Here is a 21783-nt window from a genome sequence, read left to right as displayed (position 1 = left end):
CCAGACTGATTAACTCTCTCTTGTTGAGTTTAGGCACGATATTTTGCTACAGCGTTGCTGTATGATGATCTGGTAGCGTTGCTACGTGATTGTCCCTGCTGTTGCAGAAGAATGAGTTGATAAAGATAAAGAATGAAGGTGGAGGAAACCGTGTCACCGTGATCTCCACTATACACTCTTATTTTATGTAATGTTCCAGGATTTTCCTTGTAGATATTGTCCAGGTACTCCCCCAGTTCTAGAGAGTATTCACTGGCGATAAAAAATATTAGATAAGGTGTCCTTGAGCTGGTAATGTTCGCTAAGGATCAGTCACTTGTTCACTCATTTGTAAACAAACGCGGAGTGCCTCGGGCTTTGTTGGTGGGCGCTTCACTCCCCCCATCGCCCTGCCATGCTCTCTGTGCACGGTAGCCTTCTATGAATATTGATTGATTATTTTTACAGTCTAGACTTATTATTGAAATAAGATGTGATTATAATATAATTAGATATAAGATTTAAAGATTATAAGTAGTATTTGAAAGTACCACTGAATCTTATTAAGGATTCGATTTTTAATCCTACCGGATGTTGAATCAATGTTCCAATAGTTTTTTAATTAACAAATCCTTCTAGAAGCTTCTGGATCCTTGAGAAATCATGTACAAAGTCACGTAGGCATCAAAGGGGCCCCTGTTGCGTACGTGTTCATGGTGCCATTGTCATCCAGGATCAAGCTATATAATGAATCTTTAATGATTCTAATATGATTTTGATACGATTTAGATATGATTTTGATATGATATAGATATGATATAGAAATTATACATTTCTTAGATGATTATTAGATATGGTGGGTAAAAATTTCCCACAAATGTGGTGATCAGGTCTCCCCTCACTTCATCTTCCAGCGAAGTGTGGTTTCATTCCCGTTGTCTCTCCTCATGACTTCGGTAGTGTACTTTTTCTTTCTGAAGGGGTTCTGTTCCCTTCTCTGTTGACTGGGCGCTGGGGGAGCAGCTGGCTCTGTTGCCTCTCGCTTGGTCCCGCTGTTGGTGGGCGCTTTGGGTTGTCTTCCGGCCTCTGCTGGCGTCGGAGGACGGCTTCTCCCCCTTGGGGGGGTTCAGAGCTGGCGGGGTGGGCTTCTTCCCTGCGCTTCGTCATTTCCTCTTCGTGGGTGCGTGGGGCGTGGTCGATCCGCCCCATCCTTCTGGGCTTCCCGTCTGCTCTTTGCAGTCATGAGCTTTTCCAGTCTGCAGTTCTTCTGGACTACTTCCGTCTGCGCCCTGGATCCTCTGCCCTGCTCGGAGGACTGTTGTCTCCTGTTCGGATTCTGTTAGGGCCGGGTGCATGGATGGTGGACCTGGACCTCCAGGTCACTTCTTGGCACGTTCCTCTCCAGTTTTTCTGGGGCTAGCACGGTTGGTAATTACCTATGTGTACTTACCTAAGTGTAGTTACAGGATGAGAGCTACTCTCGTGGTGTCCCGTCTTCCCAGCACTCTTTGTCATATAATGCTTTGATTATAATTGTCATATTGTCATATAATGATTGTCATATGTCATAATATGTCTTCATATGATTGTCATACAATGCTTTGGTGGTGGGGCTTCAGGTTTGCTGTTTTTATTGCATTCCCTATTTTGTGAAGGGCACTTTGTATACTCTTTGCATCTTTACCGGATCTTAGTGCCCTGTCTGCGTCTGAGATTCGGTGTCTGGCCTACCTCGACGAAGCTTAGCTTAGCTTGAAGCTTAGCTTCCGAACTGGAGCTTGGCAGCCGGCGCGGTAGGTCCGGGGCTCCCCCCTCCCCCTCCCGGGGTGGGGAGGGCTGCGCGGACGATCGGCGCGGCAGTAAAGTGTGATGTTTGCTTGTTTGCTTGTTTCCTTGGGATTGTAGGGAGTTTTCTACCTCTCTGTTCGGTTTTTGTTGTAGTTTCTTACCATGTGGGGTTTTTGTTACGCCTACCTTTCTGGGTGCCTAACCCCAGTCGATGGCAGATAAGGAAAACCCCCAACCATATGGGGTTTTCCAGGGCCATTGCTCCCTGAAACCTCTCTGAAGGGGCCAGGTTCTGGCGCTGGTCCCTGGTAGGTCTGAACTCCTTAGCTAATGTCCCGGTCTAACATAACATACATTAGCCCGATAAGCTCCAGGGAGCCTCCAGGGCTCACCCAGAAAATGGCGTTTCATTACATTCAACGCTGGTTTTTTTTGCTTCTCGACTCGCATATTAGCAGGCTGTGCTCACTTCTTCCTTGGAATCCGCTTCGGCCCTGGCTCTTTGGTTGTCTTCGCCTTTTTGTTTGTGGCTGTCGTCGCCTTCAGGCAGGACTGGGCGCAGTGGGGTTACCTGTACCTCTTTTCCCTGGTTCATCTGTTGCTCCAGGTCCTGGCTCGCTTGGAAACTTACCAGGGGAGAGTTGTCCTGGCGCCTTGGTTTCAGGCGCTGCTTGTTTGGTGTCCGAACCCGAGGGTCTTCCCATGACAGCTCCTCTTTCTGCAGATCGGTCTAGCCTGGTATGAGGCTGGTTTGTTGTTCTCCCCGAGTCTCCGTGACTAGAGTTTCTGACTCGAGTCTATCATCACTTGTATGGGGAGTAGGTGGCTTAGTTGTTGGTTCCCACCTGTGTGCTTCATCTCGGCGGCAGTATCAAGTTTCCTGGCGGTCCTTCAGGTTTTTCCCATCGATGTATTTTTCCTATCATTCAGAACATTTCTTATCGAAATGTTCCGACATCGAACATTTGGACTCTGATAGGGTTGTTTTGGCCTTCCTTTTGTGGTTGTTCCAGGACCATCATCTTATGCCGAATACTACCTCCTCGTATTGTGCGGCTTTGGCGGAGCCTCTCCAGCTTGCGTTCGGCATTGATGTTACTTCTGCTCTGTTTCCCATGCTGTCTCATGCGTTGTTTCACCTCCGGCCTGCTCATGCGCCACCTGAGCTATCCTGGTCTTTGGACCGGGTGCTTTCCTTTTCTCTCTTCCCCTTGGTTTATAGTGGCCCCTTCAGTTCTGGGTTGTTTTTCTAAGGCTGTTTTCCTGTTGGCATTGGCCTCTGGGGGTCGGGTCAGGGAGCTTCGTGCTCTCTACCGGCGCAGGCATTTCTGCTCTTTTGGTTAGGGAAGTAGGGTTGGGTGGTTATAAATAGGAGCTGCCTTGAATGGGCCAATAGGCCTTCTGCAGTTACCTTTATTCTTATGTTGTTCCCCACTCGTTATCCAATTTATCCATTCTTCCTTGGAAGATGTTAAGGATCCAACGGCTGTTGTGTTGCATGCTAGGTTTTGCATGCAGGACGTAAAACACCAACACCTGTTGGTGTTGTTCGCCCTGCTCCTTACCTCCTGCTGCCGACTTCCAAATGTCTCAGGATTTTGGAGTCGGGGCGGGATTTAGTTGGGGAATGAGACTCGGGTGGCTCCGGGGGCTGCCCCATTCGATGCAGGGATGGAGGTCTTTGAGCATGATCCTCCTGCTGAGGCTTCTAGGTCTTCCCAGCAGGCTCCCTTATTTGATGCCTTTCCCTTGGACTCTGCCTTTTCTTCAAGGGTGGAGTGTGTGGCTCCAGGGCTCTGCCCTGGAGCCTCAATTTGAGGATTCCGGGGCTGGGGAGGAGTCGGCTTGGGCCCCATCCTCCCAGGGCTTTGATGCTCTTGGGGCGGGATTTGCTGTTGCAGGGTTTGGGGGTTTTCATATCCCCGTTCCCTGTACTAGTTTGATATGGGTTCGACTCCTCCCCCCCCCTCCTTGGGTTCCTTTGGGTTCCGCGGCTTCATCTTTCCAGAGATTTTCCACCTCTCGGATTTTCTCTGCGGAGGTTCGGAGGCCCTGGGTGCATACCTCTTGTGAGACCCGGGTTTTGCCTCTTTGATGGACCTGGTCTCTCTTGAGTTTGGTTCTTCTTTCCCATATTGGGTGTATTATGCAAGCTGCGAGCAGCCGCATCCAATAGCCTGGTTGACCAGTCCAGCAACCAGGAGGCCTGGTTGACAACTGGGCCACAGGGGACGCTAAGCCTTGAAAATATCTCAAGGTCAAAGGTCAAGATCAAGGTCATCCTCTGGGAGGCAGTGTCTGTTTTTTGCCTCAACTCGCGTGTCGGCAGGGTATCTTCCCCCCTCTAGTGATTTAGTTTTGCCCTGGCTCTTAAGTTTCATCTCTTTCTGTCCATTATTATTTTGGGACTCGGTTGTTTCTCAGTTTTTGTAGGCAGCTTCAGCTTGTTCCTCTCCTCTTTCTGATTTGTTGGTGGTCCGGGGTAGGTGTTATTGCTCTTCCCAAAAAGGTCATGCCAGGGTTCATGTCTGCAAGGAATCGAGGTGGGCCCTTGGTGCTAACTTCTGTTCCGGTACCCCCTCCGGAGTTGTCCTTGTATTGTCGGCACCATGGTCGCTCTGCATGTAAGTCGGCTTCCCAAAAGGGGCGCCGGCCCTTTCATGGGTCGCCACGTTGACGGAGCGCTATGGGGAAAGCTGGCTGTTTGCCCACTCATGGTCCCACGGTTCGTGGGCTTTTCGGGTTGTATCCTCCGGCCTGTGGTGGTGTTGGTCAGCTCCTCTCGGAGGGTCTGGGCTGGCTGGGCAGGCTTCTTCCCCTTCGCTCCATCAGGTCATTCTGGTGTGAGTGTACTTGGAAATTGTTGAAAAGACTTCGTTCCTCAAGTGGGTTTCTCGCTTGTTTTCGGTGCCAAAATGGGACTGTGCAGATCTCCGGCTCATTCTGGACTTGTCCCATCTGAACTGTTGTATTCCTTGCCCATCCTTTTGGATGACCACTCTGTCCCAGGTCTGGCTTCTCTTGGAGCCGGGTTCTTGGCCTGTGTCTCTGGACCTTCAGGATGCATACCTGTATTGGCACATCCCCATTCATCCAGGGTTCGGGGATTGGTTAGGTTTGTGGTGGGGCGACAGGCTTACCGCTTTCGTTGCCTTCCCTTCGGGCTGGATCTGGCACCTCACATTTTCACTTGTCTTACCCGGGTCGTGATGGCCCATCTGCGTCTGCTAGGTGTTCGGGTTTTGACCTACCTCGCCAACTGGTTGGTATGGGCTCCCAGCCAGTTCGCTTGTCTGCTCGCCAGGGGTTTAGTTCTTTCCCTCACTGGGTTCAAGTTCCTGGTGAACTGGAAAAAGTCCCATTTGGTTCTGTCCCAGGCTCGGACTTGGCTGGGCCTGGTCTAGGATTCTCGGACAGCATCCTTGTCTCTCTCTCCTGTGGCATTACTCCGGCTGCAACCGGTCGAAGGCGTCCCGCCTTCGGCTGCTCCTGAGGGGGTCTTTGGCTGTTATGAACTGAGTGAGTGTAACTGGTGTAACTGGGTGTAACTTTCTTGAAGATGATCGAAATCCTGGATGAAACTCCTGCTGAAACAGAGAATCACTAATAAATGCCGGCATAGCAATTTCAAATGCTTTAAAACAAATTGTCCATGACACCAAGGTACAATCAGATGCGGCGCAGAGCTCGGTGTCAGCGGCGCCAGAGCAGAGTACAGTGTTGGAGACACCGGAGCAGAGCATGGTGTTGATGGCGCAGGAGCAGGTCACGGTATCGATGGCGCCAGCGCACAGCGATGTGTCGCGGGCACCGGAGCAGAGCACAGTGTCGGGGGGCGCCGCAGCAGAGTGCGATCCCTGGGAAAGAAAAACAAACAAAACAAGGACCCAAAATCTGTCGGTATTACAAATGGGGTACCTGTAAGCATGGGATATCGGGAAGAACAAATGGAACATGTAAATACGATCACCCTAGAAAGTGCAGAAACCTCCTCAGTACAGGTAAATGTACCAAAAGCTGTGAATTCTTTCACCCAGAAATTTACAAGAACTCTTTAGACAGGAAAGAATGCTTCAATACGGAATGTCCAGCTTTTCATATAAGAGGTACCAGGCTAATAAAACCGACAGACTGCCACTATGAAAACAGCCACAACTCCATCGACCGGGATGATTTTTTAGCAAGAAAAAGAGAAGAATGACTAAAAATGTCCAGTCCCCCACCACCATCTCAGTCAAATGCTAGAGAGGACGCAAACACAGTGGCCTTCCTACCAGAGACTCTGATATTAACACCCAGTAAAGCATCCAGCACTTCCACAAACACGACAGCATCATTTATATCTGCCAACTTCCAGGGTATAAAAACACGCAAATCCAACAAAGTTCATTTTATAGATGGTTTCCTTCATGAGGCAAATGTAGTGTTTGCAGCCCTAATGGAAACTCACACAAGGGACTACCATGATGGTGAAATATGGATCTCAGAGTACAATCTTTTCAGATGTGACAGGAAACACCAGCTACAGGGTGGGGTCAGCCTCTATATCAAAGACACACTTATCTGTATTGAGCTGCTAAATACCACAAATGATATGGTGAAAGTGCTGATAATCAAAATAGAGATCCTAAATGTATTGTCCTTGTATATAAGTCACCGGAGGCAAACCCTCAACAGTTTAAAGATCAACTAATGAAAATAGAACACTGCTTGGATAACCTCACAAATCCAGCCCCGAACATCATCCTGCTTGGGGACTTCAACCTATGGCACCTGGAATGGAAGCACCTGGCTAATACAGTAATATCAGAAGGAATACCAGGAAGTAGCCTAAATGAACAGGCACACGCAAATGACCTGCTACGGATATGCGACAGGTTTGCCTTAAACCAGCAAATAATAGAACTAAGTAGGAAGGAGAACATGCTGGACCTCATTTTCATAAATAATGATGAATTGATCAGGAACATAATGATTACAAATACCTGTTACTCAGATCACAACTTAATTGAAGTTCTGACAAGCATGGGGAATAGACCTTCAAAATCAGTCCCGATGCCCGGTGGAGGAGATTTCAGCAAATTCAACTTCAATAATAAACAAATAAACTGAGAGCAAATAAACCAAGACTTCACAGAAATAAACTGAGAAAAACAGCTAGAAAATGTAAACCTGAACCAGTGCCTGAAAAAAATAAGCTCAGTAGCACTAGAAATATGCTCAAACTGCATACCTCTAAGAAAAACTAGAGAGATGCAGACTGGAACGGGAACGTCGTTCCCACTATTGGCGAAGAAAACGAATCGCGGAATAACTTGAGAGTCGCACCCTATCTCAAGAATGCCGAAGAAGGTTAGGTAGAGAAATAGAAACAATTGAACTCACGCTACAAGAATCATACAAAACCCAGGAGAGGCAAAGAGAGCAAAAGGCCATCAGTGAAATAAAGAGAAATCCAAAATATTTTTTCTCCTATGCAAAATCAAGATCAAAAACCACATCTAGTATTGGGCCCCTGCGAAAGGGAGATGGAACTTTCACCGATGACAACAAAGAAATGACCGAGTTACTGAGGAAGCAGTACGACTCTTTCAGCGAGCCACTAAATACACTAAAGATTGATAACCCAAATGAATTTTTCATGGATGTGATACCAACATCAAATAATATATCAGATGTCACCCTATTCCCACTGGATTTCGAAGAAGCTATAAATAGTATGCCTATGCACTGCATCAGGACCTGGTTCTTGGAACTCCATCTTCATCAAGAACTGTAAAAGAAACACTATCGCAGGCCCTTCACATTCTTTGGAGACAAAGCCTAGATACTGGCGTTATCCCTGACATACTAAGAACAGCAGAGATAACACCACTCCATAATTAGAGGAAATAAGGCAAAGGCAAAAAATTACAGATCGATAGCACTAACATTGCACATCATAAAAATCTTTGAAAGAGTGCTAAGAAGTAAGATCACAAAATACATGGAATCACAGCATCTTCATAACCCCGGACAACATGGTTTCAGGACAGGACGCTCTTGCCTGTCACAGTTGCTGGACCACTATGACATGGCATTAGATGCCATGGAAGACAAACAAAACACTGATGTAATATACACAGATTTCACAAAAGCCTTTGACAAATGTGACAATTGCACATCAAATGCGTTCAAAAGCAATTATTGGGAAAATAGGCAGATGGATCTACAATTTCCTGTAACAGAACCCAATGTGTAATAGTCAACAAAATAAAGTTCAGCCTATCAACCGTGAAGAGCTCAGTCCCCCAGGATACTGTGCTTGCTCCAGTACTTTTTCTCATCCTCATATGAGACATAGACAAGGACACAATCTATAGCACTGTATCACGTTTGTGGTAGAAAATAATAATAAATAAAAACTATATCATCCTTTGTAGATGACACTAGGATTTTCATGTGAGTAATCAACATAGAGGACACAGCAAATCTCCAATCAGATGAAAATCAGGTCTTTCTATGGGCTACAGAAAATAATATGGCATTTAACGAAGATAAGTTCCAGCTCATGCGCTATGGAAAAAAGGAAAATATAAAAATGGAAACCATGTACAAAGCTCAGTCAAATCGTAACATAGAATGAAAAGGCAATGTAAAGGACCTGGGTGTACTCATGTCTGAAGACCTTACCTTTAAAGAACACAATAAAGTAGCCGTCACAACTGCAAGAAAAATGAAAGGTTGAATAACAACTTTTCACACTAGAGATGCTATACCGATGATGATACTTTTCAAAACGCTTGTGCTCTCTTAGAGTGGAGTACTGCTGCACAATGACAGCCCCTTTCAAAGCTGGAGAAATTGCTGACCTGGAGAGCGTGCAGAGATCCTTTACTGCTAGAATCCACTCGGTAAAACCTCTAAACTACTGGGACCAATGATGACTAGACCACACACTAGAATGTGAAGGGACGACGACGTTTCCGTCCGTCCTGGACCATTCTCAAGTCGATTGACAATCGACTTGAGAATGGTCCAGGATGGACTGAAACGTTGTCGTCCCTTCACATTCTAGTGTGTGGCCTGGTCATCATACTTTAGCCACATTATTGTGACTCATCGCCTACTGGGACCAACTAAAGAGCCTAAATCTCTATTCTCTTGAGCGCAGGTGGGAGAGATACATAATAATTTACACGTGGAAAATAGTAGAGGGGCTGGTCCCAAACCTGCACACAGAAATAACATCACATGAGACCAGAAGGCATGGCAGTATGTGCAGAATACCCCCATTGAAAAGCAGAGGTGCAACAGGTACTCTGAGAGAGAACTCTATCAACATCAGAGGCCCGAGACTGTCCAGCACGCTTCCACTACACATAAGGGGCATAACTGGCTGACCCCCTCACAGTGTTCAAGAGAGAACTGGATAAGCACCTCCAAAGCATACTTGATCAACCAGGCTGTGATTCGTACATCAGGCTGTGAGCAGCCGTGTCCATCAGCCTGGTTGACCAGTCCAGCAACCAGGAGACCTGATCGACGACCGGACCGCGGGGACGCTAAGCCCCGGAAGCACCTCCAGGTAACCTCAAGGTAAGGTGGGGGCCTCCCTTCTCCTCTTTCCAGGAGTGGGGTGGGGGGCAAATGATCGGTTCATGAATTTGATGAAGATTTTCTTGTAACCTTGTTTTTCTTGGGAAGAGGTGGGGGGAGGTCTTGGGCTTTGTTTGGTCTTGGGGTTGTAATTTTCTACCAGTTGGGGTTCATTTTTGGGCGCCTCTGCCTTTCTGGGTGCCTAACCCCTGTCGATGGCAAACATGAATATACTCTCAAAGATTGGAGTTTTCATAGGCCATTGCTCCCTTCGCCTCTCTGATGGAACCAGGTTCTGGCTCATGGTTCCTGGTAGGCATAAGAACTCCATATGACTGAATCCCTAGACAAATATACCTGTAGCAAATCTCAGTCCAGTAGCTCCAGTGAGCCTCTGGGACTTGCCCAGAAAATGGCATTTCATTACAATCAATGGTGGTTTTTTAGTGCTGCTGGAGTTAGAATAATCTTTAGAAAATATAGAGTTCTTTCTACACTATTAAATTTATACTTTGTATGATACAAAACAAATGTATCCAGAAATATATTGTTTTTGAGGAAATTTATGCTATACTAATAATTGTAAACATTAAACAGGTGTTTAAGCCACCACCAGAGGGAACGCGACTGTGTGTTGTCGCAACAAATGTCGCAGAAACCTCCATCACCTTACCTAGTATTAAATATGTTGTAGACTGTGGCAAAGTTAAAGAAAAGGTGAGAATTCTTTTTAAGTTAATACATGAAATTAAAAAATTTGTAAAATATTCTTGAAAATAGTAAAAATTTACAGTAATTATCTAAGTGGTAATTACCTAGCATTGAATTATAGTGCATTTTGAGTATTTTATATAAAATTTTACAAAGTTTTGGTTCCATGTATTAACTTTTTAACAGTTTTGTACTAATCACATTAGAAGCATTAGTTATCAGGATCATATATGTAATGATGATTAGGGATCATAATTGCTTAATAGTCATGATATAATATTTTTGTTTTGCATTATGGTTTGTTTATTGTCACTCTGTATTACTAATGTTTTTAACAATTTTTGCTCCTTCGTTAAATTTCTAGTAAACAACAAATTTTGTGTTTTGTATATAAAAGGGTAGTTTTATCATTGCAAAGCCTTCATTGTAGAAAGGATTGTATTTTTGGTAGGGCCCCATTAGTTGCTCACTGATGCTACAACCTGGAAATATCCAGGCCTTGGAAAACACACGGTCCTCTATTAGCTCATTAGAGTCTATGAGAAACCAGGACTAGAATCTGGCCTCCTTCCAAGAAGCTAAGGGAGGCCTGGGAATTGGAGCTCTCCATAGAACCAAGAAAAAAACACCAGTAAGCTAATTAGCTCTTCAAAAGAAGCAACTGCTTGGAGACATTTATAACCCAGATTATAACCATGTAAGCAGTTGACACCACAGGAAAATCACTGCATAGACAATCTCTACTAGATAGCAGCCCAGGCAAACTGGAGCCCCATCCAGCCAGACAACTCTTTAATATGCATGGTGCAATGCACTTCAGTGCACCATGCCCACTCACACTTGGCTTCAGTTTTGCAGTTTCTTGCCCTTGTGGAGCTCCATTTGGATGTTGTGGCTCTCGGCTCGGAGCCTGGTGCAAGGGTCTTGTCTGCTGTGGCTTTCTGAGTGGATCTCCACAAGCTCTACTTGCCTGTGCTCTTGGTGGTGGTGGCAGCTGCCATGTTCTTTGCCACCTGCCTCACATGTCAACAGGCTATCCTGACCCAGTCATTAGATTCAGTATGGTCCCTAGCCCCTTTGTCTGCCTTGCCCTTTTTTCCTCTCCTCTTTCAGCAGAATGTGTTGGGTCAGTTTTTGTCATCTACAGCTGCTTTATTTTGGTATTTCTGACCCCTTGTGCTTTCGAATTTATCAGTTTCTTCCTTGCGAAAAATGAAGGAAAAACATTATACAGACCGATAGCACTAACCTCACACATCATAAAAATCTTTGAAAGAGTGCTAAGAAGTAAGGTCACAAAATACATGGAATCACAGCATCTCCATAACCCTGGTCAACATAGTTTTAGCCACTGATTGAGTTCAGTGCTGATATGCAATGAGTGCTAGGTCATCTCTCTGTTACTCTGGCTCCAGCATTCTGCTTTTCAGCCGAGTGGTGGTTTTCATCTTTGAGGCTCATCCTGTACACTGTGGTGTAACATGAGCCAGGAGTTAAGAGTGCTTGGAACTGCATGTGCACAGAGGGGTTATCCTTGTTATGTGAGCTTTAGTAATTATCTAAGTGTAGTTACAAGATGAGAGCAATACTTGTGGTGTCCAGTCTTTCCAGCATTCTTTGTCAGCACTGCTTTGAAATTACTCTCCGATCACGGATACCTCCAATCTCTCGCTGTTCTCCACCTGAGAGGCTCTCGCGGTAGATCCCTTTCTATTGGACTGGTTGGGGTGGGGATATCTGTACCTCATCCCCCTCCCAGTACAGTTCTTGCTCTGGGTCCTGGCAAAATTTGAGTCTACTGGGGAAAGGTTGATCGTGCTCTCTCAGCCTTGGGTTTCAGGTGCTGCTTGTTCAGTATCCAAACCCAGCCACTTGCCTGTGGCTCAGACTCTTTCAGAAGATCAGTCCAGTGATGTACAGTACCTTGCTGATTCCGCCTTCTCCGATTTTTGCGTCTGGAGTGTCTGACACACATTTATTGCCATCTCTATGGTGATCAGGTGACTAATTTGTTGGTGTCCCACCACCAGTCCTCTTCTCGGTGACAGTATGACGTTATCTGGCTTGCTTTTCGCAATTTCCTCTCCCTTTGTAATTCCTCTTCAGTGTCGGTTTTGGTTGTCCTGTCTTTTCTTTCCTGCATTTTCTGGATCGGTATCTTATGCCAAATATTGTTGCCTCGTATCAACATGATTAAAATTCACTAACAATTTTATCATAGTGCCACTGCTCTCTCAGCCCTCATTATAGGGTACCAGGTTCTGGCTCTTGGTCCCCAATAGGCCTAAAAGAACTCTGTGATGATAGCACCTTGTAGTTTGGCACTATATGTGCACTGTAGCTTCAGGGAGCTACTGGGGCTCACCCAGAAATTGGCATTTCATAGATTCATCACTTAGTTTTTTTCAGTTATCCTTCATTGACATAGAATACTGTGAATAGTTTGGAACAAAATGAAATTTCTTTGTATATTGTCTCGCTTGCTGATTTCATTTCTTCAATATTGTGTATTTGGCAGGTATATGATCAGGTAACCGGTGTGTCAATGTTCCATATCACATGGACTTCTCAAGCTTCAGCCAACCAGAGAGCAGGTCGAGCTGGCAGAGTAGCACCAGGGCATTGTTACCGTCTTTACTCCTCTGCAGTATTCAACGATGAGTTCCAAAAGTTTTCTCGAGCAGAGATCCTACGGCGTCCTATTGATGATTTGGTGTTGGTGATGAAGTCCATGAACCTTCCAATGGTCAATTTTCCATTTCCTACCCCTCCTGAACACTTACAGGTATTATTTCGTATTACATAATTATTTTAGTCTTATGAATAAAAAAGAAAATTTGCAATTACAATGATATTCATTTGGAAGGCATTAATTTTTGTTCAATTGTTTATGAGCTTTAGTTTACAGTAGCTCTGAATACAGTAATTTGTTTTTAAAATTCTTGGAATATATATGCTTGCTTTATCCATGTTCTGTTCACTTTTATTATTATTTCTTATATCAGGTACTCCGTGCAATAAAAAGACTGTTGACCTTAGGTGCACTGGAAGAACGGACAGGCCCAGCAGTTGGATTACGTCTTAAAAACAAAAGGGCTAAAGTCAATCGTTCTAAAGGTAAATTATCTTATGTGAAGAACCAAAGAATTTGTAATAAGGAAACATACATAATATATTTATGAATGACATAGATAACAGGGAAAATATTAGTAATGGCAGTGTGTTATTGTGCCTGTACTTTAAGCTTGTAAGAACAAATTCCTGTCATCACAATGCACCAAAATATGATAGCAAACCAAACCTAGATTACTTTGTTAATTAGGAAACAATATCATAGAAAACACACAAGATATCTTTTATGAAACATGACATGTATCGATTGAATGAAAGGTAATATATATACAGGTACTGTAACCCCGCGATTATCCGGGATTCAAACATCCGGAAAACGCCCTTATACGGCCAAAATCGTGATCGGATAAAGTTATCACAATATCCGGCCAAAATGGCCACAGGAACCGGATAAAAGCTGGTTTGGCCGGATGAAAATACGGCCATACCGTATTAATCCCGTCTGTGGCTCTATACGCATGGTGGAGGAGGGGGGTGGGTGGTGTTGGGAGGGTAGGAGGGGTGCGTCAGGAGGGACCACCTGGGTACAGGAATTACCATTAATTTTAGAACAATTAATCATAGCCAAAAACAAATGAAATAAGTACTAGTGATTATGTAATAACAAATAAATAAGTTTCCTAAAAGCATTGTGCACAGGCTGAAGTTTCCTTAAAAAATATTGTGAATTTTTTTCCTCCTGGCTGCCTACGTAACGCGCTATAGCTGCCCCACCCCAAGTGGACCTGTCCAACACTGGTCAACCCATGTGCGTCCGTCCCTCGTGTTATACACAGTGCTGCGCCATTAGTGAAATATTTTTTTAAATAACTTTTATTTTCATAGTAACTTTGAACATTTTTGGCCAAGACTATGTCTGGTAGCAGCATCAATCGTTCTGGAGGTGTTAAGAGGAAGAAAGTTGTCCTAACAATAAAAGACAAGTCACAGTTATACACCTCAACCAGTGCGGCCTCACAGTGTTGCGCCATTAGTGAAATATTTTTTTAAATAACTTTCTTAATTTTCATAGTAATTTTGAACATTTTTGGCCAAGAATATGTCTGGTAGCAGCATCAATCGTTCTGGAAGTGTTAAGAGGAAGAAGATTGTCCTAGCAATTAAAGACAAGTTACGTGTTGTTCAACCAGTGAGGCGTCACAGGCAGCCAAGCGCCTTCAACAAGTGAGGCGCCACAGGCAAGCCAAGCTCCTTCAACAAGTGAGGCATTACAGGCAAGCCAAGCGCTTTCAACAAGTGATGCGCCACAGGCAAGCCAAGCGCTTTCAACAAGTGACGCGCAAGCAAGCGCCTTTAACAAGTGAGGCGTCACAGGCAAGCCAAGCGCCTTCAACAAGTGAGGGCATGCAAGCGCTTCAACAAGTGAGGTGCAAGCAAGCGCCTTCAACAAGTGAGGCCTCACAGGCAACCCAAATGCCCTTAACCAGTGAGGCTTTAGCAGCTGGCAGTCAAAACTAACTTAGCTTAATGAACTGTACAGTAATTTTAAGTGTTAATTTTAGTGTTGTGTTAGTATAGGTTACGTAAATTGTTAAGAATTTTTAACTTCAAGATGTGTGGCATCAATCAAGAAGACGAACACCAACAAGGTAAGTTGAGGTTTCTAGTTGAATATTTAATAATTGTATGTGGCAAGGCAATTCAAATTATGTTGTTTGTAGTATAAAAATAGTTGGAAATGGTCACTTTTGGACTCGTAGGTGAAAAAGTACCATTATCCGAAAAATGTGATAATCCGGCTGGGGGTCCTTCCCATATAGTCCGGATGATCGAGTGGAGACAGTAATATTGGAGCCTCGGTGTACAATTGCACCTAAGTACAAATTTTTCAGTGTACGACGATAATTGTGTTGAAAAATTTGCCCTGGTGTACGATGTTCTGAGTACAAAGCGCTTGTTCAGTTTCCACTCAATTTAATTAACAGCCTATATGGAACTATACCCAGGTCAATAAATCCTAGGCTCTACTTAACCTAGAGGTTTTAAAATGTCGCTAACTTTTTAGTCATAGGACAACAGTTTAGTTCGGTAGGACAAAAGTGGATGGTGGGTCTGCAGGAAAGATGAATGGTTGGCTGGCTGGCAGGCGAGTGGGAGAGGAGGGGAGGCGGGCAGGAGAGGGAAGGTAGGCAGGAGTGGAGGGTAGGTGGGTTGAAGTGGGAAGGAAAATGTGGGAGGGGGGGTAGGCAAGTTGGATGGCTGGCAGGCAAGTGGGATGGATGAATGGCAGGTGGACAGATGGAAGTATAGATGGCAGGTGGACAGATGGAAGTATGGGTGGCAGGTGGACAGATGGAAGTATGGATGGCAGGTGGACAGATGGAAGTATGGATGGCAGGTGGACAGATGGAAGTATGGATGGCAGGTGGACAGATGGAAGTATGGATGGCAGGTGGACAGATGGAAGTATGGATGGCAGGTGGACAGATGGAAGTATGGATGGCTGGTGGGTGGGCAGGAGAAGACTGACATGATGTTAGCAAAAAATTAATCAATTTTGTATTAAAGCAAAAAAAGTTAATAAAGAAAATCTTTCAATAGCAGCAGCACTCTGTAGAATCATATAAGGGAAGAACACATGGAGGGTGAGTGAGTGGCAGGTAGAAAATGGGTGGGCAGGTGGTAGAGTGGGCAGGTGGATGAACAGCAGGGGTGGGCAGCAAAGTGGGTGGATGGGTGGGCGGTAAAATGGGTGGATGGGCAGGCAGGTGTTAGGGGTGGACAGCCAGGCAATAGAGTGAGATGGTTGGCAGGGCGAGCAAATGGCCATTCGAGCATGCTTTCAGCAGAACTAGCAGGTAGCAAAGTGGGCCAGCTGGTGGCAAAGCAGATGGTAGAGTAAGGAGGTGGGTGGCAGGGCAGGCAGCAGAGTTTGTAATTACCCAAGTGTAGTTACAGGATGAGAGCTACACTCGTGGTGTCCCATCTTCCCAGCACTTGTCATATAATACTTTCAAACTACTGACGGTTTTGGCGAATGTTCAAACCGTCTACCACTCTGTTTGCAAAAGTTAATTTTCTTATATTTCTTTGGCAGCTTTGTTTAGTTAGTTTAAATCTACGATCTCTTATTCTTGAAGTTCCAGGTCTCAGGAATTCTTCCCTATCAATTTTGTCTATTCCTCTTACTATTTTATACGCAATGATCATATTGAGACTTTTTCTTTTATCTTTTAGTTTTGGCATATTTAATCCCTTTAACCCTCAAACCGCTAGGGGCCCCAAATGGAATTCACACCCACAGGCGCAACAAAAAAAAAAATTCCAAAAAATTCTTTCGTCTTATAGAAGTGTTCATTTTTGTTCCCTGATCATGGAAAAAATCAAAAAAAAATCGTAGGTGGCATATTTTAGCCGCAATAGGGTAGGGAAGTGTGGCAAAAAAGGGGCGTTGGCAGAGCCTTCGCCAGGCGAGGTCTACTCCGCCCAAGCTGTCAGACGGCAGTTGCCACAAATATATTATTACCTAATTATTTCAATGTCTCTGATTGATTTTTTCTTAATTTTTCTGGGGGGAGCCCCGTCGGCTCCCTGGAGCTATCCAGGCTGAATGGATATGTATAACTTTCTGGCATCAGTCAAAGTGCTAGGAGTTCTTGCCTACCGGGGACCACGAGCCAGAACCTGGCCCCCTCAGAGAGGCACGAGGAGCAATGGCCTATAGAAACCCCCTTGTGATTGGGAGCATTCTATGTCTGCCATCGACCGGGAGAGGCACCCAGAAAGGTAGGCGCCCCAAAACAAACCCCTATTCTGGTGAAATTATTGCTACCGAAAGCCGAACGAGTGGACAGAACTCCCCAAACAAAATTATCAAACTAGCATGACGTCATCATGTCGCCGCGCCACCGTTTGCGCAACCCCCCCCTCCCCGAGAGGGGGAAGGGGGAGCCCCAGACCCTCCACGCCGGCGATCCAACTGGCAGTTCTTGGCTGATGGTTTTACTGGCTGGTCGAGTGCCTCCGGCTCTGGTTTTTGTTTGTTCTGTGCCTTGTGGTGTGGACTGTCTCTACCGGTGGGGTGTGAGCCAGGAGTAAGATTCCACGGTACTCGGGCTGCATGTGCCTAGGGCTATCTTCCCTAGGTGCCCTGTAAGTACTGCCCTTGGGGCTTGGGGCCACCTTCCACAAGTCACCTTGGGTTCTACCTCCGCCGTGTCCTTTACTGCTCGGTACTGGGCAGCATGCACTGGTGCATGTGCCTAGGGCTATCTTCCCTAGGTGCCCTGTAAGTACTGCCCTTGGGGCTTGGGGCCACCTTCCACAAGTCGCCTTGGGTTCTACCTCCGCCGTGTCCTTTACTGCTCGGTACTGGGCCGCTCTTGGAGTTGGCTGGGGTTTTGTTGCCCTGGTTTGTCTCTGGGTAGGTGGTAGTTTTCGTCACTGGTAGGGGCGCGGGGTACTGCACAGCTAGTTTTCACCATTAACAGCGGCCGGCTCTGTTCCGCCTGGGTACGTTGTCCTCTTGCGGGGTTTTTCTTTTGTCGGAAAATCCGACACCATTTAATAATCATACAGACAGATAATTGCTGTTGTATAAGCAAGTTACCCATAGAAAACGTAACTTGTAGTGGAATTACCGTCTAAAGAAAACGGGATATCATCACCACATACTATTATAATTCACCAGCTATTCTGCTGGGAATTGTTCTTAAATACATTAGTCTTTGGACTTTACCATCATAAAAACATCTTATATAAATTAACTTAATTATCAATATTAAAGTAGAGTAAATGTGACCCTTCTATCACTTTCTGAAATCTGGACAAAGTAGGCCAGGCGTGAGTGGGGAAGGAGGGAGCCATTGTTGTGTCACCTCCGAGACGTGTGGAGCGAGTTCGGCTCCTATCATTCTGGACAATGTCGGCCAGTAACGTCAATAGAATGGAGTGTTAAACAGTTGTTGTTATACGAGACCAGAGGCTCACACGGGAGCAAATTCGGCTCCTGTTAAATTTACTTGGACGTAGTGTTATGGAAGCCAAAGGTGTACCATTGTCAACACGATGTCTACAATTCAAGTTAAGTCTATCCGAAACCCGTTTATCATTCATTTATGGCCATTAATGTCAGGATATAGGGTGACCCGGTTAGATCGCGAAATAGCCTCAAACTAAAGGTAATTAAGCCAGGTCTTTAATGTTCCATGTACTGTTTTCTCTGATATACTTGTCATATATAGGTATCTGGCTTCACAGCTAGCGCACTTTTGACAGGTCAAGACGAGGATGCAAGATTTGTGCACCAGTTACTGGGTGATATGGAAGCTACCTCAAAGAGGATAATTTGGTGTCTACACCCTAGTTATACCTGGTGGACTAACCTGCTGTACTATAAGATAAGGAACCTTTTCAATGTATGTAGTTACTGTAGTTTGATTGGCTGCATACATATAAATATAAACCCCCCTAATGTGTAGAGGATCGATTTGTGAGATTATGAGATTATTGCAGAAATACAGTCCACTTAACATTATACAAATTGCTATCGAAGTATATAAATTAACGTAAATATAAATTCATATAAATTAAATAAATATAAAACTCACAGGTCGGTTCCCACATCTTTTGTTTTTGCCTGGTGGGGTGGTCTGCTTTTACTATGGTCCCCCTTTCCTGTTCTAGGTGAATTTCTTTCGAATAATTCTGTTGGCGGTACTCCCCGCTTGGCCCCCGTGAGTGGACACGTCCCGGGGGTTCAGCTTTAGCAGTTTGTTGGTAGATTTGGGCGCCGGTTCTCGATACCCTGCCTGGGCTTCCCTTAGCGTGTACCAAAGGCTAAGGGCCCTGGGAAACCCCACGGGGGCTCCGTGGTCCTCTAGGTGTGTCCCCGGAGTCCCCCTCGCGTCCTGCGAGTTTGATGGTTGATCTGTCCCCTTGTCTCAGGGTGACACTCACCGGTTGTGCCTCCGCCATGCTGCCTGTTGGGTCCTGGTTTTTGTGACCCGGAGTCGTCCGATAATTGTTGTTGGTACGCGCTCTCCTTCACCCAGGCCACTGGTTTTGATAATCGGGTGCAGGCGGCTGCGGCGTTGCTTGCTGGGTGTGTGTTGCTGCAACGCTCTTGGTTTGCGGCCCCGGATGCCCCGAGGCTGCCCCGTTTTGGTGGATGGGGTCTGGACTTGGGGGTGGAGGTCGCTTCGGCTCTGGCTCCTTCCGCTTCTTGTTCCTCCCCTTCTGTTCTCACTTCCTCCCTTGCTTCCTGCTCCGTATCATAGGAGGGTTTCGGGGTTGGGGCGGGGTCTGGTTGGGTTGAGACTCGGGCGGTCTCGGGGGTTTTCCTCTTCCGGGGTGGTGGCGGAGGCATTAGAGTCGGTTCCTCCTGCCGTGCAGTATGGGTCTGACCAGTGGGCTCCCTTCATTAGTGTTTGCACGGCTGCCCCGGCTTTTCCTTGTTAAGCTGGGGCTTTGGCTCGACCCTGGGTCATGCCGTAGAGGTTCCCGGGGTTAGGGAGGGGTTACCTGGGGGGGCCTCGGCCCCGTTTGCCCCTCTTGGGTAATTGTACCTTTGGCGTGGGGCTGGCAGTTCCTCAGAGTGGGGTTGTCCCTTCCCTCTGTGTTCCTGTTTTCGGGTATACCCCTCCCTGGGTTCGGTTCCGTGTTCCTTCGGGTTCGTCGGTCCCGTCGTTCCTAGGGGTGTGTTTCACCCCCTTTTCCTTACCCTTTTTGCTCCTATGTCGCGATGCTGTTCACACACACAAAAAAAAAAGTGTTCAGGTAAGGTACATCCATACAAGGTGTGAAACAAACATTGATGGATTTCCATATTGACCTTGTACATAGTGCCTAAACCGCTTCGTATCGTTGGCCCTGCATGTTCCTTGGTCAGGGGTGCTTGTCATGGTTCTCGTTGGTTCGCGAGTCTCTTCGTACCTTCCAATATTATTGGAACGTCTGTTGATTTTCGATGTGGTTTCCAACGGGTCTTTTGTCGGCCTTGTTGGTTCCCTTCCATCTGTTTTCTTACGCTTCGTTTTCGTTTTGTTTTGTTTTCGCGTCGTCTCTACTTACAGTTTCGGCGTTCTTTGTCTTCGTTCCGCACGCCTTCCTGGTGTTTGTACGATGTCTGTTCGCTGTGTGTACGATTTGTGTGTCCGCCTGGTGTACGTGCCACGCCGCCTGGTGGACGTGTGGTGCGTTTCGTACCTCGTGTGCTGGGGCCGCGGTGTGCGTTTTTGTTTACGGGTGGTATGCTCGTGTGTTCGCACCGTTTCTCGTGGTTTTCTACGGCTTCTTGCTCGTTTCTCCATCCAGTTGTGGCCCTCTGGATGCTGAGGGTGTTTTGGATTTATATCTGGGGGTGTCACTTTGTTCTCCCTCTGTACTGCTTCGTCTTCTGCAGGGCGCGCTCCTCTGGCCGTATTTCTCCTTCGCCCTCGCATTTTATTCAGGTAAGGGTACATACTGTGCCTACTGCCTCGAGTATGCATGGTTTTCGGGCACACCTTTAGCGCTGCTCCTAGTATGTTACTTGTCTCACTTGTGTTGTGGCGCGGTCGTGTGTCTGCTCTGCAAGGTGAGGTTGCCTTGTCTGGCGCTTCTGTCGGCCTAGTGCTGGTTCTCACTTTTTGTGGGGTGCTTGTCTAGTAGTGCTTGCGGGGGTTGAGCTCTGGCTCTTGGGCCCCGCCTCTCCTGTCAGTTGATGGTTGCGCAGTTTCCTGAGCCTTCTGGGCTCTGTCTTCTTGTTTGCTCCTGTGGGTGGCGTCTGCCTTCTCCACTTGGCATTTTGGTGCTTTTGGCTTCCTTTCCCTCTGCCATTAATCGGGGCCTCTTGGCCCGTGCGAGGCAGCTACTAAATTAAATTGACCTTTGCTCCAAGGGGCGAGTTTATTGGGCAGCGCCACTCATCTTGTGAGTGGACACACCGCCATAGCAGCATGTGCAACACTCCCCAATAGGAAGAAAACCCGCTGGGTTGTTCATCCTGTCACTTGTACCCAGACACAGCTGGGACTTGCTTAACACTTTCGCCCGGTCATGACGCAGCATTACGTCATCTGTTTACTGTCGGTAATGCCGGGGATGACGCAGCATTGCATCATCCACTTTAAATAATCACCAAAAATCAGTTTTTATCCGATTTTTTTGGGACTGGTTTTAAAATGCGCGCCGATGTCTTCCCATTTTCTTTGTTGAGCCTCGTGGCCCTCAGGCGGCTTGGCACACACTGTGGGCCCATTGTTTTCGCTCCACTGTTGTGACCAATGTCACCTCCCCTCACATCTCAAACGTGTGAACATTTCGGCTATTTTCCGTGACTATATTTCTTAATGCGGCTTTAGAAACTATATACGCTTACTCCACAATGGATAGTGATCATAAACAAGGCCCCTCCAGGAAGAAAATTGCGAAAGAAAGGCTTGAAAAGGGCGGGAATTGGGAGTGTAGCTGGAAGGCGTCTGAGCACTCACTTGCAGCTAACGCGTGGCCCGTCTTCAACTCGTCGGCGGTTGGAGCGGGACCAGGATTTTATTTTATATGCTAATGTTCCTCTAGAGAATTCTATTGCGAACCCATTGAGACCAAAATGAAAGACCTAGGACGAAAATTGAGGTGACCAGAGTGAAAACATTTTATCGCGTTTGCGCGCTCCTG

At 46.2% G+C, this 21783-nt stretch overlaps 1 protein-coding gene across 1 annotated transcript in view; it reads left to right on the top strand.

The window, feature by feature from the left end:
* kz (putative ATP-dependent RNA helicase kurz) overlaps positions 1–21783 on the top strand; it is a 222505-nt gene that overhangs the window by 134414 nt on the left and 66308 nt on the right. The window contains exons 10-12 of the mRNA XM_045732921.2: positions 9943–10062; positions 12575–12841; positions 13062–13173. Coding sequence (XP_045588877.2) covers positions 9943–10062; positions 12575–12841; positions 13062–13173 — 499 coding nt within the window. The remainder of the gene's footprint in view (positions 1–9942; positions 10063–12574; positions 12842–13061; positions 13174–21783) is intronic.

The sequence above is a fragment of the Procambarus clarkii genome, chromosome 4 (assembly GCF_040958095.1).
Source record: "Procambarus clarkii isolate CNS0578487 chromosome 4, FALCON_Pclarkii_2.0, whole genome shotgun sequence".
NCBI lineage: Eukaryota > Metazoa > Arthropoda > Malacostraca > Decapoda > Cambaridae > Procambarus > Procambarus clarkii.
The sequence above is the reverse complement of the archived record's forward strand: the minus strand, read 5'-3'. Positions and strand labels throughout refer to the sequence as shown.